The sequence below is a fragment of the Streptopelia decaocto genome (assembly GCF_964273445.1).
Source record: "Streptopelia decaocto genome assembly, chromosome: 13".
In the NCBI taxonomy this organism is placed as follows: Eukaryota; Metazoa; Chordata; class Aves; order Columbiformes; family Columbidae; genus Streptopelia; species Streptopelia decaocto.
The window spans coordinates 6,880,852-6,897,808 of NC_138668.1; the positions used below are offsets into that span (position 1 = coordinate 6,880,852).

General features: G+C 53.4%; 3 protein-coding genes across 3 annotated transcripts; 1 reads left to right on the forward strand and 2 right to left on the reverse strand.

The window, feature by feature from the left end:
• NDUFAB1 (NADH:ubiquinone oxidoreductase subunit AB1) lies at nt 1-2,923 on the reverse strand. Its single transcript, XM_082064329.1, has 4 exons — nt 2,595-2,923; nt 2,183-2,270; nt 907-1,018; nt 1-175 (listed from the first exon to the last, which is right to left on the reverse strand). Exons 1-3 carry the CDS (start codon nt 2,892-2,894, stop codon nt 927-929), a joined length of 480 nt encoding a protein of 159 aa, XP_081920455.1. The 5' UTR covers nt 2,895-2,923; the 3' UTR covers nt 1-175; nt 907-926.
• Nucleotides 2,924-3,424: 501 nt separating this feature from the next.
• Nucleotides 3,425-11,892, reverse strand: PALB2 (partner and localizer of BRCA2). Its single transcript, XM_082064341.1, has 13 exons — nt 11,777-11,892; nt 11,633-11,692; nt 11,460-11,541; nt 9,206-11,101; nt 8,305-9,098; nt 7,616-7,699; nt 7,204-7,365; nt 6,666-6,751; nt 6,226-6,387; nt 5,944-6,060; nt 5,493-5,580; nt 4,573-4,721; nt 3,425-3,772 (listed from the first exon to the last, which is right to left on the reverse strand). The coding sequence occupies exons 1-13, from the start codon at nt 11,876-11,878 to the stop codon at nt 3,541-3,543; spliced, it is 4,014 nt and encodes a 1,337-aa protein (XP_081920467.1). The 5' UTR covers nt 11,879-11,892; the 3' UTR covers nt 3,425-3,540.
• Nucleotides 11,893-11,949: 57 nt separating this feature from the next.
• DCTN5 (dynactin subunit 5) lies at nt 11,950-16,893 on the forward strand. The gene is made up of 7 exons (XM_082064386.1): nt 11,950-12,023; nt 12,119-12,187; nt 12,332-12,450; nt 12,955-13,066; nt 13,644-13,746; nt 14,015-14,106; nt 16,521-16,893. Exons 1-7 carry the CDS (start codon nt 11,976-11,978, stop codon nt 16,539-16,541), a joined length of 564 nt encoding a protein of 187 aa, XP_081920512.1. The 5' UTR covers nt 11,950-11,975; the 3' UTR covers nt 16,542-16,893.
• The last annotated feature ends 64 nt before the right edge of the window (nt 16,894-16,957 follow it).

A 16,957-nucleotide genomic window follows, 5' to 3' on the forward strand; every position in this document is an offset into this window, starting at 1 on the left:
AATGGTCTTATATATTTATTCCTTTTTTTTCCTTGTTTTTAAGGGACAACAGATTCAGACAGTTTTAAATACAACGTCCAAGTACAACTTTCCGATGAAAGCAGCAACAGTTCAGCATGTGCGTTCACATTCACACCCGCTGCCACCAGCCCAGGCCTCGTGGCAGAGACAACTCCTGTTAAAAAATAAAATCCACATATTCAATATTTCATCAAGCAAGAGCTACCATGTTTCGGCACAAAATAAATGGGTCAGGCAGACAAGACCAGCACTGAAGAACACCGGGGGCAGGCACAGAAACGAGCCCGCAGCTCTGGAACCACTGGGGTTCCCCTGGCTCAGAGCAGCCACGGGCACAAACTCCCCGGGGGGGCAGAAGTGCGCACAGGAACAAACAGGAACAACCAGGAGCTGGAGGATCTGCTGCTGCAGGGCCAGGTCAGGGCTCATTTCCCCTGCAGCCCCGAGCACAGTCGCTCCGATAACCCTTTCCTGCCCATTTCCCGCCTGCCGCTGTCCCCGGCTGTGGCTACTGGGGAAGACATGGTGGCGCAGGGCAGCTGGAGCTGTGCAGTCCTACCCTGCACGGCCAAGGAGCGCTAAAAACATTGCCTTCCATGACTGAAGTCAATTTGCCATCGACTGTTAACAGACCTGTGGATAATCTGAGCGCTGGAAGTGCCACGCAGGGCAAGATGAAGGCTGCCGGACCCCACATCCTCCTCCAGCAGGAGATGCTGCAGGAACACGCAGACACGTGCCCCTCCCCGCTCAGAGCGGGCAGCTGCCATCACCCCGGAGCTGCCACACAGCCCAGTGGTGGCGTCACCTCACGCCACACACTCCCCATGTACCCTGTGCACACCACCATCCCCGAGACACTCGCAGGGGCACATTTCTACTCACCCGCCTTTGAAGAACTGTTTCTATTCATAAACATCCTTCTTATCTGCAATGTAATCTACTATTTCCTGTGGGCACATTAACTTTTCTGCATCTCCATCAGGAATTTCAAACCCTGCAAGAAAGCGCACAGATTTAGCCCCAAACAACGGAAACAAGGCGAAGGGAAGCAATTCCTGCTGGCTCAGAGACAGCCTGGCAGGGCACGAGCAGGGGGCAGCTGCTCCATGTCTCGGAGCCAACAGCCCAACACTGCGCTGCGTCCCAAGCCACGTTCTGCCTCCCACAACATCGCCTGTGGAGAAGGGACCAGGCTGAGCCAGCCACAAGTGTCCCCGTGCCTCCTCAAGGCCACCAGCACCTTCCCAGTGCTGCGCAGCCCCGTGTGTGGCAGGAGGGGACACTCCTGGGGACATTCCCAGGGACCCCGGGCCAGGCAGAGCCAGAAGCCCCAAGTTCAGGGGCTGCTGTCAAAGGTCTGTACGACCAACAGCTCACAGGGAGCCACAGTCGGGGCAGGAGCATGAGGACTCTTGGCGGCAGAACTGGTCAGAAATGCATTCCAGAAAATGTATGTTCTTCTTTCTAGTGCTCACGGCCACACGCTGACACTCCACCCACACTGTCCCGTAAGTGGATTAAATATCTAGTGTTAGCAGTTGCTCTGGAAGTGAAACATCTGCTCAGGTTTCAGAAGATGACCAAACCTCAGGGACGTTTATGGCCCAATATGACAAATTAGGCATGTATGCCAGAATTGAAGAGCTTTAAATAAGAGCAGGAAGGAGGCTACAATGATGTAAAAAGAAACTTGAAATATAACCTAACAAGGAGAGAACCCCACTTTTTGTCTAGCAGAATCGAGTACTGAGGATGAAAAAAAATTCCACTGAGGGAAAACCTGGAGTATGTGTGATTTCACAAGCAGGAGCAAAATTGGCTCCAGATGCAGCCTTGGTGTTAAATGCAACATCTGCTGCACCCGCCATCCCCTCCCCAGCAACAGGACGGGCTGCGCAGGAGTGACACTGGGACAGAGCCCTCGCTGCTCCCGGACAGACCCAGCAAATGGACAGACACCTTCTCCTGCCTCCCACCAGTGCCACCAGCGACCGGCACGCGTTCTCGCTGACGGAGAACCGCACAATTTTCTCTGAACTACATCAGAGAAAAGTCAACGTGACTATTCACAGAACTAACGCTGGTTTGCTGCAGCTGCGCTTAAGGCTCAGCCAAACCCAGGCAGGGACGGATCCAAGTGCGAAAAGCCCCAAGTTACCAAACTCGTCTTCCATGGCCATGATGATTTCCACTTGGTCCAAGCTGTCCAAGCCCAGGTCCTTCATGAAGTGGGACTCAGCTGTGAGCTGCAGGGAGGAGAAAACCACAGGTCAGCTGCCGCAGCCACTGCGGGTGGCTGAACCCGAGGGGAACCCCTGCGCTCAACCGGCCCCCCACTGCCCCCTCCCCATCAGCGGGGCCGGCACCGCCTGTCCCACCCACACAACTCAGTGCCGCAGCCAGGCGCTGTGGCACCGGGCACTGCAGCAGCGGGCGCTGTGGCACCGTGGCCGCCGGGCACTACAGCACCGGCACTGCGGCACCGGGCAATGTGGGCACCGGGCCACCGAGCCCCGGCCGCACGGCGCTGCCGGCCGTCCCCCCGCCGCCCCCGGCCCGGCCGCACTCGCCTTCTCCGGGTCGATCTTGTCGTAGAGCTTGAGCACGTAGAGGACGCGCTCCTTGATGCCGTCCAAGGTGAGGGGCGGCATGTCGGAGAAGCGTCGGCACGGCGGCCCGCCCGCCCGCAGGACACCGGGCAGCAGCGGCGGGCAGCGCCGGGCCGCCCCGGGCCGGGCCTGCGGCTGCGGCGGGGCCGGGGCCCGCGGGTGGCGGGGGCAGAGGCTGCTGAGCGCGGCGGGCCGCGGGGCGGCCGGGGGCGGCCGGGGCAGGAGGCGGCGGACACAGGCCGAGAGGACACGGGCCGCCATGGTGACCTGTTCCCAGCGGGCACCGCGCCGCCAAACACAGCGCGGGCACCGCGGGAGGGGCGGGGCCGACAGCGACCCCTGCCGGCTGGAGGGTGCGCTGAGCAGTGCCCGGGGAGCAGAACCGGCTCGGGATGAACCCCCGGACACAGCTCCCCCGGATCCCCGGGCTGAACCCCCGGGCACAGCCCCCCCGGGGACCTGTGCTGAACCCCCGGGCTGAACCCCGGGCACAGAGCACCCGGAGACCCGGGCTGAATCCCAGGGCACAGCTGCCCCGGGGACTCAGGCTGAACCCCCGGGCACAACTCCCCTGGATCCCTGGGCTGAACCTCCAGACAGAACCCCCGGGCACAGAGCACCCGGAGTCCTAGGCTGAACCCCTGGGCGCAGCTCCCCCGGAACCCTGGGCACCCCCCAGCACAGCAGCAGGCACAGAGTCATTCCAGGGCAAACCAGAGTCACTCCAAGCAAACCAGTTTAATGTTATTGCACACAGCAGGGCACCCAGCAGCACCCGCACAGATGGTGCCCACCCGAGCGCACGCGCAGCCCCGCAGAGCCCGTTACTGGCGGCCGTGACGCACCTGAGCTGAAGCCGCAGGCTCCATCGGAGCTGCCAGTGACGGAGCCCTCGCCCCCAGCCCCGTCAGGCTGCTCCTGGCTGAGGCTGCCGGTACCGGTAGAGGCAGACGGTGCCATCCCGCTGCCCGGCCAGCAGGCAGGTGCTGCTGGTGGCCCAGCGGGCCAGTGCCCAGCTCCCCGCGGGGTCCGGGGGCAGCAGCACCGTGCAGTGTCCCAGCAGCAGGTCCCACACCGCGATGGCGCCCGACGTCAGCACCGCGGCAGCAGAAGCGTCCTTCACATCACCCTCCAGATACCTGAGGGTGCACACACACAGGTCACGGTGCTGCAGCTTGTTTGTCAAAACACCATCACACCATTTTGTGAAATGAGCTAGTTTTAAGTGTAGAAAATTAATACGAAAGTTTAAGCCAGCTGTAGGAAGCCAGGTTATGTCACATACTGTTTCTTCAGTGCACCCGAGAACAAAGGATGTCAAGACAACCCTTCCGCAGCCTTCGTATGTACTTGAAAAATGTTCATTAAACCAAGATCTAAACCTGCTCACGCCTGTGCACGTAGGAAGCACGACCATGGGTGTGAGCGCACTGCACGACTGAGCCTTAAAGAGCTTAGTCTTCAAAATGCAAGACTTCGGAAGGAAAAGGTCATCTGACTGCAAACAGCTGCTGAACATAAATAAACCCACCAAAGTGCTCATTAATGGCACGAAGGCTCAGAGCTCACATTCGCTGACATATCGTCAGGGAATTTTGCCTGATGAGCCCAGTTATAGCACTTCCACAATGATTTTGTGAAGGGAGAAAGACAAAAGCGTCCAGTGTGCAGAAAACTGACACAGAGCTCTGGTGCGTGGAGCCCCTCACGTGGTGACACCGGCAGCTCCCAGGTCAGGGCACAGGCTGGCACGGGAAATGGGCAGGAAACGGCCACCACCCTCCCCCGTCCCTGCCCGCGACAGGACAAACGGCAGTGACGGCTGCGGCCTCTTGTCATGGGCAAGATGGCAAATGGATCCTTGCCAGCAGCGATTGTCCCCCAGAACCACCGGGAAGGAGTCACAAAGCCAGGACACAGAGTCCCCGGCGGTACTTGCCTTCCAGCGAGCCCGGGCGGGAGGGACAAGAACATCACCCCCGTGCTCCGGGCTGTTCTGGGGTTGAATGCGACCACACGGAATGCAGGGTTTCCACAGGACTCGCTCTCTTTGGCATGTGGATGACTTAAAACAACAAACAGAAGGCCCTGGTACACAGAGGAAAAATACATCACTAAAAACAACAGCGAGAGGGGAAAAAACCCAAAGAATTTTCCACAAATTAATTGCTACATTCTCTCTATAATCAAAGCCCCACGGACAGTGATGCATTATTTTCCCGGTTTATTTTCCTTATCAAATTAGATAAAAAACAAAGCAGCTGCTGACTGATAAGGGCTGATGCAATACAGCACGATGACAGCTCAGTGACCCAATGGACTCATGCACTTCTCTTTCTACCTGAAAAAGCTAAACTTCGTGTAGGATGAAGTGACATTTAAAGTAAAATTTCTGGGCTTCATTTTAATGCCTAGGAGCTTTTAAATTTAACAGGATTTCCATGCAAACCAGCAGAGCTGGAAACAGCGTCTCTCTGAGCAGACACAGGCCAGCAAAAAATCTGCTGAGACACATATTCTGAGGAAGTCTCCTAAGAGTCTGACTAAAACATCACTATTGGACGAGACGTTCTTGTCCCAAAAGGTTTAATGCTCACTAGAAACAATGAAATCCTTGATAAACTACACAAATCAATCTGGAATTGCAGTGCAGGGGGAAGCAAGCATGTCGTTTCATTAATACACAAGGTAGCTGACATGGCTTATTCCTCCTAGTTAATCCGTTCTCCTTTAAAATATCTTCAGTGTATCTAAACAGAGCTGCTATTTCAATCCACTCGAGAAACCCTCATCCTTTAAGTCCCCACCACAGTCAGTGCAGTCCATGCATAAATCACACATCCTATTTCACATACGTACAGAGTCAGAATACGCTCGATGGCAGATGGAAGCTGGGTAGGAATAACCAACGTGCATCTTCTTCAGGAGCTGGCCTGTCTTCAAATTCCTGGAGTTGGTGAAAATACAAATTCTGACTGCATTTCCATCCTCTATCCGTTATTTTCTAATCATAGTTACCTCACTACACAAGACGGACGCAGTTTAGGTTCTATATAAACCAAACTAAGAGAAGAGGCCACAGGAAGAGATGCAATGAATATGCTGCAAAAGCAAGTGGAACTACAGCAGCATGGTTGGTTCACTGGTACCCGTTGAACAAAATCATGGGGCTGGACTGTGGGCCCTTGGACAAGGATCATTAATGGGCAGATCAGCTACCAACCAACACCCCTGCGCACCACCCGCCACCAGCCCTGACGGCCACCACGTATGCCGGCAGAAATCCTTGAGTTGTGAAGGAAACACTGACCAAACGACAATGCTGTTCACTGTGGTGGTGCCAACCAAGGCGTCGCCCATTCCTTCTACTTCAGCAAAAGCTAGAACGGTTTCTTCGGGGGGCATCAAAGTCCATCCGCCCTTGCTCCTGAACAGCAGACAGCAAGTGAGAACAGGCAGTGGGATCAGTGCGTGCTCTGTACTCAGCACACCTCCAGGGAGAAGGGGAACCCCACACTTTTCTACATCCAGATGTTTCCCCACTTTTCTTCCACCTGCCACACCAAGACCCCCCCAAAACCAGCAGACGCACCTTCCCGTTTCCGAAAGCGACGTGATTTCCACTTGCTGCTCGTGCATGGTCCTGCTGCTGCTGACCAGCCTCCTGTCCTTTAGCCCAAGAACAGCTTTTATATTTCCAGTTTTTACTAGTGATTGCTTCAATGAGTCATTCTCAGAAGATATTTGCAAGAGCCTAAATTAAGAGAAAAGCACACCTAATGACAGACGGAAGCATAACTCAAACATGCCACAGGGTATAAAAATAAGCATTTGTTTAAAGTCTACCACCTCTAGTGGCAAATAAGAAAGTCCTTCTAGTTGATTTTTAGAAATCCCTTCCATATTTTCCAACTGTTAAAGCAACTGATAAAGTGACACATAAGAAAGAGATAATTTCAGCCACTACACAAGAGGAGAGTTAAACTGCAGCTATTTGGGGTGCAAAGTGCTAGCCAGAAATAAATACACCACCTTATTTCTCCAATCTCCAAATCTCCCAGTGCTATACACACGAGATTACAGGTGTCCGGCAGAGGAACAATCTGTATCACAGGAATCTAGGACAGCAAAATAAGAATTCAGTGTCACCTACAAAGTCTCTTTGACTTCATTCCCATTTTCCAGAGTGTTTCAAGTAAAATGATATGAAGCAGAACTGATTTTCAGACCCAGCTGAAGAAGTACACTTAGATTAACAAACCCTGTTGATATAAGAGAAAAAAAGTGTCTCCAGTGAGCATGAGGGGAAGAAGCACAAGTCAGGGGCTGCAGCCACCATTCAGTACATGAAGTATCAAAATCCAGCAGATAACACAAGCCCACACATGCTACCAGCCTTTTCCACCAGCAGCGCTAAACGTTCTCCTCTGCTGCCTGATGGAATGAAAAATTTATGCCACCTAGAGAACCAACCTTGGACCCAAGACTGCAAGCTCCTTCTATCTTGGGAACTGACGCACTGGGCCAAGAAAGTTGCCCCAAATTCTCCAAATAAGGATTGTGTTCGTACCTCTCCAAGCTGCCAGGTATGGACCTTTCCCCAGCGGTCGGGTGCCAGAGGTCTCCAGAGGGACACGGCGCTCTCTCCCGCGGTCACCACGCGCAGCTCCCTGCCGCCCGCCGCCTCCCACCACACGGCGCCCACGTCCACGGCGCAGCAGCTGCATGAGTCCTGCCCAAAACAGAGCAGCGCTGGTTGGCTGCTGAGAAACATCTATCTGACCTGGAGGTTCAGGCTGAGAGAAACCATCGACTTTCAGTGTGATGAGAATTGCAGCATGCTTTACCACAAGACCTGATCCAATGAGACAGCAATCTATTTTGTTCAACTTGCCATTCTGCACTTTTTGTGGCATTTTTGTTAAACTGGGTATTAAAGAGCTGCTACTGACTCAGTAAACAATTATCCGATGTTATCCCACCTTTAGCTTTGATACAAGCTGCAAGCTCTCTTCTCTCACGCCATCAAGCAGTACTGGAGTCAACTCTTCTGCTACACCTTTTTTCTGCACAAAGAAGAATGAAGATAATTCAACTTTGAAATTACATTCAGCACCTGCAAGAATGAGGCAGAAGTGTGAATGCACTCTGCATGCGGTTCCTGGAGAGCTCAGGTAGCAGCACCTCTTTTTGTACTTGCATGTCTTTGAAAAACAAGAGATAACCAGACAGGTTATTTCCTGATTTCACCTGAAAATTGTCTTTTACCACCACACCACATCTTCCAGCCTTCAGACACGAGTCACTCAGTACCCATCCTGCACGCGAGTCAGTTAATCTCCTTTACCAAATCCTAGCTGAAGATTTTCCTTAGGGTAGATCAATACGATGTGTGGCACCAGAAATTTTTTGTTCATATACACAGTTCAGACAAGCATCCTGCAATGAGCATTGAGACACACATCTCTGATTTCAACAAGTAAGATTTTAAAGAATTCGCTCTTGAGGTCAAAAGACCTGCGGCAACAGATAGAAACCAAACATTTACTGAGCCAGCTAAAAGCATGCAGAGCTAGCAGCAAAGAGGTCTTTCCTCTAAAGTCAGGTGAGACTCTGGAAAGGGGATTTGCCCACAAAACCTCTGGTTTAGTACCCTTGGCCAGCTTGTTACCTGTTCAGGGGAAGCTCTGCAGGGTCTCTGCCGTTTGCTCTCTGGCTGCTGATGCTTCTCCATGGCCACAGCCTCATCAGATTTATTATCAGGACCTCTTTCAGCTTCTAAAGGAAACGTTGTAGCTTGTTCCTCCTCTTTTCTAGCAGATCCTGCACCAGGGCCATGTGAGCACAGGGGAACGGCAGAGCCTTTGCCTTCCCCATCACCCAGGCGCTGGGAGGAACGTGGGCTCGCCTGCGAGGGGGCCACAGAAGGCGAAAGGGGGAAGATCTCACTGTGTCCTGACGGTACCACGGCTGGGGTTGCACCCACCACCGGGAAAGCAGATGAGATCTGAGAGTCAGGCTGGGTGGGAGCAGCAGCTAAGACAGTCCCCACGGGAGTAAACAGCAATTCGTGGGTGGAAAGTTCCTTCTTGGAAGCTGGACTTTCAAAATGAGGTAACTGAGGCAATCCATTTTTAAAAGGCAAAACCAAATCACTTCTGAGACTTTTTTCTTCTGGATTCATTTGTGCATCTTGTGTGTGTACTGAAGCTGCACCATCTCCAGACACACTAGGAACAAAATTCTCCAAGTCATTTACAGGGGAAGATTCTAATTTCTCAAGTTTTAGTAGTCCAAATTCCTCATCCGGTAAGTGAAAGTCACTGATCCCCAGCCTGGGGAGCAGCCACTGCAGACTGCGGAAGGAGAAGAGAGAGCCGCAAGTACCAGGGGCCACAGCAGGGAGTCCGAGAGCAGCAGGACCCTCCGAGCCCACTGAACAGCTCCGTCCTTGTTTTCTTTCACCTAGACAAACACAACAAGAGAGAATATTACATCATAAAATAACCAGCAACCTGCCTTTTCAGAATCTCTCATCCCAATTAATGTTGATGCTGATACTGATTAAGTACCTTTTGGGACTCGACTGGCTCCATGTCTCGCAGAGGAACGCAGGGAGCGCCGCAGAGGGACATTAATCTCTAGCAGCTGCTCAGCCCCGCAGGCTCCTCGCACATCCCGATTCTTGACGTGCTCCACTGGACATTTATCAGCCCGACACACACCCACGTTGGTTGCTGGCTCTCCTGTATGGCTGGCAAAAGTTTCATTCCCTGGGTTCTGAGAATCACTGTTCTGAAGTGGATTTTGAACCTGTTCTAATGGAGGATTCCAGCATTTGTCAAGCACTTGGCTTCCTGCAGCAGGGTCAGCACCTGCTGGCTGCACAGCAACCGCCACTTCTGTCTCTCCAGATCCATGAGCTGCAGCAGCAAACAACCCTCTCTCAGCTGAAGATGATTTTTCAGAGTTTTCCTTTTCGCTCTGGCACTCACTGGACAGCAGACTGCCTTCCCTCGGTGCTGTGAGATCCAAACTCTCCCTCAGTTCCTGCGACACTTGATGCACAGGGGGTTTGCAGGTTGACTTCCTTCTTCCCTTTTGTTTTCTCTGCAATCGTCTCTGACCTCGATTTGTGCCAGTGATGCTGTTTTGAGAAATCGATCCCCGTGAAGTGCTGCTGCCACTGGACACAGGAAGAGATTTCTGAGGACTGCTTGAATTTGCTGGATCATTTTCTGCACTGAGAAAAGGGAATGGCACGATCTCTGACTCCAAATCATTTTCAGCTCTTTCTTGGGAGGGCTGATCTGAATTTGCATCTTTTTGCTTGCACTTACTTCGCTGACTTTTCTTGCTTTTGCCCAGCTGGCTGAGAATTACAGCATCAAGGTCCACTCTCCTCTGGCAGTTAGCCATGCGTCGAGTTGTCCTGACATAGTACTCGACGGGAAAGAGAAGCCCTTCAACCACCGTGCAAGAGTTCAGCGTGCTTTCAGGAGCTGCCACCTCCTCTGGACGAGAAACTTTTGACTGAATTTCAAGCTGATTTTCCGACAGTTGTTCAATATTGCCCAGAACTGTAGGAAAGGGATTTAAGCTCTTAGCGTCACTTTGATTTCCTTCATGGCTTTTGCTGTTGGTAGTTATACTGTTATTTCTGTCAGCAGGCAATACTTCATTTTCTGACATGAAATCCAAGAGCCTACGTAATTCTTCCTGATCTCCACACATACTCTCACTGGGAGTTTGTTGCATTACACTGGAGGAGTCTTTTCCTCCATCGTCACTGGTATCCAGTAAAACGGAGTCGCTGTTCTCCGAACATGGCCATGCAGGCTCCTGGTTACCACACAAGGCCACAGCCCCCAGGCACTCAGGCTGCTGGACATCGCTGCTGTCCCCCGGCACATATGGGGACAGCTTGGGTGCTCCTGGAGGGACGAAGTCCTCACGAGTGTCTTGCACAGCTCCTACTGTCGCATCGGAAGGAGCAAAACCATTTTCTACTCTCTGCACAAGTGCTGGTCTGGATGCTCTTTGAGCACCTTCCTCAGTGTTTGACAGACTGCTTCGCCTGAAGACTGGCGACCGAAGCTCCTCAGTACTGTCAATTTGGTTTTTCACCATCTCACCAGTGTTGTTTAGATGCACGTCAGGCACCGATTCCCTTTTATCTGATGCCAGAACCTTCGTCCGCCTCCTCAGCTTCATCAAGCTTCTGGAGGCCTGGGGTTTTTTCTCCTCAGGGGCAAGCCCGGCAGTCCCACAGCACAGGTGTTCCTGGCTGCCCCGTGCGCTTCCTGCCTGCGAACCGTCCTGCGGGCTGAGCTCTTTAGTGAAGAATCCAGGAACCTGTTTAAATGCGGCAGAGGTTTTCTTCTCTGTGTCAGGATCAGAGCAGGTTTTGGTCTGTAACTGAGAGGTTCCATGTTTGTCAGCACTAGGAGATATGCTATCACTAGAACCTGTGGGAAAAAATGTCACACGTGTAAAGTACTCCCAGCAAAGTCCTGTCCAAGAAAAACACCACACAGTATAATCAGATGCCTTCAGAAGGAGCGGGATCAGAGTGCAACGCAGAGCTGGCGAAGAAGAACCCGAGATGTTATTGCAGAGCAAGGATGGGCAGCGCGGGCAAGGGGGGGTGTGCGGGGGGACAGCGGATGGGGACAGCGGGACAGGCAGCGCTGGGCTCTGTCCCGGCTCGGCCGGACGGGCCGCAGGGGCTCCGAAGGGCGATGGCGGCCGGGCCGGGACCCCCAGGCGAGGGCAAGGGGGAGCACGACAGCTGGCGAGGCCTCCGGGCCGCCGGCCGCCTCCTACCTGCGGGGCTCCGCTCCCGCCGGCCGCCTCCCGCCGCCGCGCCCCAGCCGTGGCTCCGGGCCCGCTCCGCTCGCCGCGCCCGCTGCGGACACAACACCGGGCAGGGCTGGGACGGGGGCACCGGCACCGCCCGCCCGGCCCCGACCCGACCCGGCCCGGCCCGGCCCGCTCACCCGCAGCCGGCTCACGGTCTCGCTGTACTCCCGCCGCAGCAGCGCCAGCTTCTCCCGCAGCTGCAAGACACAACGCACCGGGCTGGCACCGCCGCGCCCGCCGCCCGGGGCCTCGCTCGCTCTCGCTCCCGCCCGACCCCGCACCTTCTCCTTCTCCACACCGCTGAGCGCCCCGCCGGCCGCCGCCTCCCCCGCCACGGCCGCCGGTCCCGCCATGGCCGCCTCCCGCGGGAAGCGCGTGTCCATGGCAACCGAGCCGCCATAGGCCGCGGCGGAAGCACTCGCTGGCGGGAGGAAGTGACGTGTCGGAAGCCAGGCGTGGCTGTGCGGAAGTGGCGGCGCCATGGAGCTGAGCGAGATGCTGTACAACAAGTCCGAGTACATCGAGACGGTGCGGGGGGGACCGGCGGCACGGGGGGCGGCTGAGGGGCGGCGGCGGGGCCGGGCAGGCGGCCGCAGTGACCCGGTCCTTCTCTCTCCCCGCAGGCGTCCGGCAACAAGGTGAGCCGGCAGTCCGTGCTGTGCGGCAGCCAGAACATCGTCCTCAACGGCAAGGTAGGCGGCGGGAGCGGCTGCACGGCCCGGGGCCGCCCCGCAGCGTCCTGCTGGAGCAGCCCGAGGCCTGCAGGGGTCTGCATGACAACTGGTAACACGGGGAGAGACCGGAGCTCGTTTATTTCTCTTTGTTTTCCTCTCCAGACAATAGTTATGAACGACTGCATCATCCGCGGTGACCTGGCAAACGTGCGGGTGGGACGGCACTGCGTGGTGAAAAGCCGCAGCGTCATTAGGCCACCCTTCAAGAAGTTCAGTAAAGGGTGAGAGGTCCTTTGACATTAAAATCCATATACCTGAAGAGTGTATCGGCTTGGCTGGGGTCTGTATGCACAGGGCTGTGCTCCTTGAACAACAGTTTGCTGAAATATGACCCTCTAAACCTGCCTTTCCCTCAAATTTTTGGCTTTTCCTTGAGGGTCAGAGTTCCTGTCAGACACAACGTGGAGAGGCTGGGGGGATATATTAGAACAGCCAAGTGAAGAACATGTTTCGCTTGTTCTTTGTTTGTTCACAGCATCTTCCTGTTGCTCACTTGGGCCACCCTGTAGCGGGAGATGAGAAAAACCCCGTGACTGTTTAATTTTCTGTAGAAAGCCCAGAGGCTGTTTAATCTTCCTCAGTTGCTGTTTAATTTTCTTTAGTGTCAGCTTTGCCCCTGGTACCACAGCTGGGGGTGGGAGACTCCGCAGTGCGATCTGGGCTGTGACGGTGCCACAGATCAGTCTGTGCATTGTACACTGGAACGAATCCCTCTCCCATCACAGGGTGGCTTTTTTCCCTCTTCACATTGGCGATCACGTCTTCATAGAGGAGGACTGTGTTGTCAACGCAGCCCAGATCGGTTCCTACGTCCACATAGGCAAGAACTGTGTCATTGTAAGTGTCGGTTCTCACTCTTTTCTTTAAACTTTTGGAAACTCTAGAGGCTTTGTAACAACACTGGAAAGGTATCCGCACTGACTTGCTGGAGCAAGCACACTCATCCCTGCTGTTCTTTCTCCCCCTTTTCCCTCTGCACAGAAAGTGCTGCTTTTAGTTTTGCTGGTTTGTGGATAGCGACTCCCAACAATCTCGTGGCCGGTGGCGACTGTCCGGGAACCACAACCTTTCCACCTGTTGCTAGTGGAACTGTGTTTCTGCACAAATAGTAGAGAATAGTCAAGGTTGCTGTCTGCTGAGTTAGAGAAGGCCATGCTGGGTTACTCTGTGACTCAGTTTTGAGGTTCCAGTTTGCACTTTGTTGTGTTAATATGCAGCTGCCTGTGTGTGTGTGCAAAAAAGAAAGTGAATTCTGTTGGGAAGAGCATTCAGTCAGGGTAAAGATTTATTCCCGTGATTCCTTGCACAGAATGTGTTTTGAGCAGTTAAACTTGTTGAAATTTAGGTAACTTATCAGCAGTAACCAAAAGCATACAGTATTATCAGTATAAAATTTATGTAATCTCTGTTTTAGGGTCGTAGATGCGTTTTGAAAGACTGCTGCAAAATCTTAGACAACACCGTGCTACCTCCCGAAACAGTCGTCCCACCTTTCACAGTCTTCTCGGGCTGCCCAGGTACGCTCCCGCTTAGTTCCCTTGCACAGAATTGTGAATAACATTGATATTCTTATTTTAAAATGAGATTGCTATAGCAAAGTTGCCTCTTGGCATTTAGTGTTTTATGGGAGCGATTCTGCTGTATTGCTCTGCATGAGAAGAGCCCTTTGCTGTCCTGTTAGTATTTACTGACAATTTAATCCAAGTCACTGCTTTGAATGTTGAATACAAGCTTATTTCTGTTTTTCCCTGCCAGAGCATTGATGGTTATACTCTTTTCTTCCAGGACTCTTCTCTGGGGAACTCCCAGAATGCACCCAGGAGCTCATGATCGATGTTACAAAGAGCTATTACCAGAAGTTCCTGCCACTCACTCAGGTCTAGTAGCCCGTTTCCCATGTTTTGGAGCGGTGAAGGCAGCAGGATGCACTGGGCAGGGAGAGGGACGTTCAGCGGCGCAGGGTTCGGCTCTGTGCTGCTCTGGGCACTCTGCCCACGTTCTCCACACTAACACTTGGCCAAGCCATCCCTCATCAAAGCTGCTGTGTCACGTCATTTAAACTTTGTGTGCTCATTTGAATGTAATTCACTCCATGTTGTCTGAGTTGTGCCATTAAATGTTCTGGCGCTAGGAGAGCTGATAGAACTCCCTTTAGGGCACGTCTCCTCGTTGCAGCTGGGGAACAAGGCAGAGTTGACAGTGCATGCTCTGCAGCCTCCACCTGTCTTTCATGTCAGTTCTGTCCCTAACCCAAAGCAGGTGGGTTTCCGTTCACTAGAAGCAATCTCCATCCCAGAACAAAGTGCTGTGTGGTGTGTGTTTGTTATGGGCAGTTACTCACTAGGGTTCATTATACCCACTGCTTCCCTCTGGACAAACACTTGCTGCTCTGCAGCCTGTGTTGAGGTGATGGCCTCTTGCTTTCTTCCCTGCAGCCCGAGATTCTCCCCAGTCAGGACAGGGTATTGTTGATGATCCTGGGCCTGGCTCTGGGGCTCCTGGCTGACACGCCGCTCTGTGCCTGGCCCAGCAGGACACTGCTGAGCTACAGCTCCGACACAGACATCAGTCCTGCGCTCTCGCCTGTCACGCAGGGTGAGGCTCGTGGCTGGTGCGCGTGCTCCCTCCTGAATATCGCAGACCTTAAAAAGCCAAAGGGCTTTGGGAACAGGATTGCATGTCACTCACAGAATTCACTGCAGCAGAAAGGGAGTAATTAAAAGCAGAAACCAGAGATGGGTCAGAGAATGCTGCATTTGTCCCCACTTATTACCCAGTATGTATATTTGCAGAAAGCTCTTTGTTGCTTGACTGCATTGTAAAACTTAAGAAGGAGGTTCACACTTCTTGGAAAGAGTGAACATTTCATTTTGGGTGTGTAATAGAGCAGGAATAATTCTTGCTGGGAGCAGCTCTGAACCTTGGAGACGGCCGACACTCTTGTGTACCTGACTCCATACAGACAGCTGGCTGCAGGTGGATCTGCCTGCTCCAGCTGTGCAATATTAAAACTGAGCATTGTCCTTCTCCAGCTCTTAAAACTGGGGTTCCTGCATGTCGTAGTGTAGCAGCTGGGGGCTAGGACGTGTATTTAGTGATGTAGTAGGTGCACGGCTGCGAGATTAGCAGTGCTGGGGCCTTCGGCTGCTCTGTGTAATACTGACACACCTTACATAGCAAACAGCTGTATGAGTACTAAAGCGTGTAGTAGCTGCTGATAATCAAATGTAAAACCCCCAACTGGTTTGTTTGTATTTTTACTGTACATAAATTAAAGCCTCTTCAGTTGTTCAAGTGACTCACGGTTGTGACTCTTCAAATCAAACTTGAGAGTAGAGCAAGGTTCCTGCCGTGCCTGAGCTGCAGCCCCTTGTTGTGTGTCAGTGCATTAAAAAAGTGAAGTACAGTGTGAAACAGCTGCTTCTTTCTGCCTCTGGGCTGATTACTTTCCCACAAGTGATTCCAGGGGTGTTGTTTGGTAGTGGCTCTGACACAGAACATCTTTGCTTCTGTTCTTTGTGCTGAAGTGAGAACCTCGTCCGGTACAGGCTAGAAGTGCCAGCTGAGCGGCAGCTGCGTTCCTGGAGCGGGAGTGGTGGAGACGCAGATGGAGCTGTGTTCCTGCTGCCGTCTCCGTGGGATCGGGGCTGTCCCTGTGAAAGGCCCAGGCTCGCCACTTTTTCTACCTACGTGAAAAAGTGTTGAATGTTCCTTGTGTTTGTACCACAGGCTGCCTCCTCATTGATTCCACCTTCCCAAAACACTTAGTCCTGCTGACCAGAATCTGACCAGCTCTTGCATGAGCCAGTTGCCGTGAGGGGCTGTAAGAGTCCTTCCCTGTCACAATCCCCAAGGTTGGGGATTCCTGCAAGATTTCCTGCAGGTCCGATGTTTCGGTGTTTGTGCTGCCGCTTGGGAGCACGACATTGCCCTGCCAGCTGGCTGTGTTTGGTGAAGAGCGGCTGTGTGTGCTGTGTCGCCATGGTGTCACGGCACAGTTTCAACACCACGTAGTTTTACCAGGGTCACTGGCTTGGTGGCCACAGTTGGGCAGCATGGAGCTGTGCGCCCCAGAGGGCTGGGACCGGTGGCTGCCAGGTGAGCAGGGAGAGTTTGTGAGTGGGAGCTGGAAAACCTGAGTGATGCCGCCCCACGATCGCTGGAGCAGTGTGGGTGTGGTGCATGGAGGGACATATGGCTGCACAGTTTTGTGGTTTTTGGTCTGTTTTTCCTTTTAGCAGGCTGAGTTTATCTTTCTGCCTTAATTAAAACTCTTATTGTCTCTGTTAAGGTGGCCTCTGCCAGGGTCTAAAACCAAGTCGCCACTGAAGATCTCAAATGCTCAGCACTGTTAACACTCCTTAGATTTGACAACTTTATCCTCTTGCCTGCGGAAGCGTCCCTGTGACCTGGGCTCACCTCTGCGCCTCTGCCAGCCCTGGAAGGACGGCGTGTTGGGCTGCAGCGTGCTGTGGCACCTGGCAGTGACACAGTGTGTTGGCTGCAGCATGCTGTGACACCCGGCAGTGACACGGTTCTGGTGGCACCGCGGGCGTAGCACACTGCAATGACCATGACGTCCCAACAGCGAGAGGAGCTGGGGGTGCCCGGGGAGCAGGGAGACCCCTCTGCCAGGAGTCTGGTACAAACACAGATCACTTCAAACACCCAGTTGCTGTGTCACTTCGTTCATCCCGGCTGTGTCACTCCCGACGGCTCTGAGTGGGG

Bases quoted from the DNA above. Each gene is read 5' to 3' on its own strand.
- DCTN5 (XM_082064386.1), top strand. From the start codon at position 11,976: ATGGAGCTGAGCGAGATGCTGTACAACAAGTCCGAGTACATCGAGACG. The intron at 13,067-13,643 runs GTAAGTGTCGGT...TCTCTGTTTTAG, and splicing joins TAGGCAAGAACTGTGTCATT to GGTCGTAGATGCGTTTTGAA. The intron at 14,107-16,520 runs GTCTAGTAGCCC...GTCTCTGTTAAG, and splicing joins AGTTCCTGCCACTCACTCAG to GTGGCCTCTGCCAGGGTCTA.
- NDUFAB1 (XM_082064329.1), bottom strand. From the start codon at position 2,894: ATGGCGGCCCGTGTCCTCTCGGCCTGTGTCCGCCGCCTCCTGCCCCGG. The intron at 2,271-2,594 runs GCGAGTGCGGCC...TCCTCCCTGCAG, and splicing joins ACAAGATCGACCCGGAGAAG to CTCACAGCTGAGTCCCACTT. The intron at 1,019-2,182 runs GTAACTTGGGGC...GCTTTCTTGCAG, and splicing joins GGCCATGGAAGACGAGTTTG to GGTTTGAAATTCCTGATGGA.
- PALB2 (XM_082064341.1), bottom strand. From the start codon at position 11,878: ATGGACACGCGCTTCCCGCGGGAGGCGGCCATGGCGGGACCGGCGGCC. The intron at 6,752-7,203 runs GTACGAACACAA...TTGCTGTCCTAG, and splicing joins ATACCTGGCAGCTTGGAGAG to ATTCCTGTGATACAGATTGT. The intron at 4,722-5,492 runs GTACGTATGTGA...TCTGTGTACCAG, and splicing joins ATCGAGCGTATTCTGACTCT to GGCCTTCTGTTTGTTGTTTT.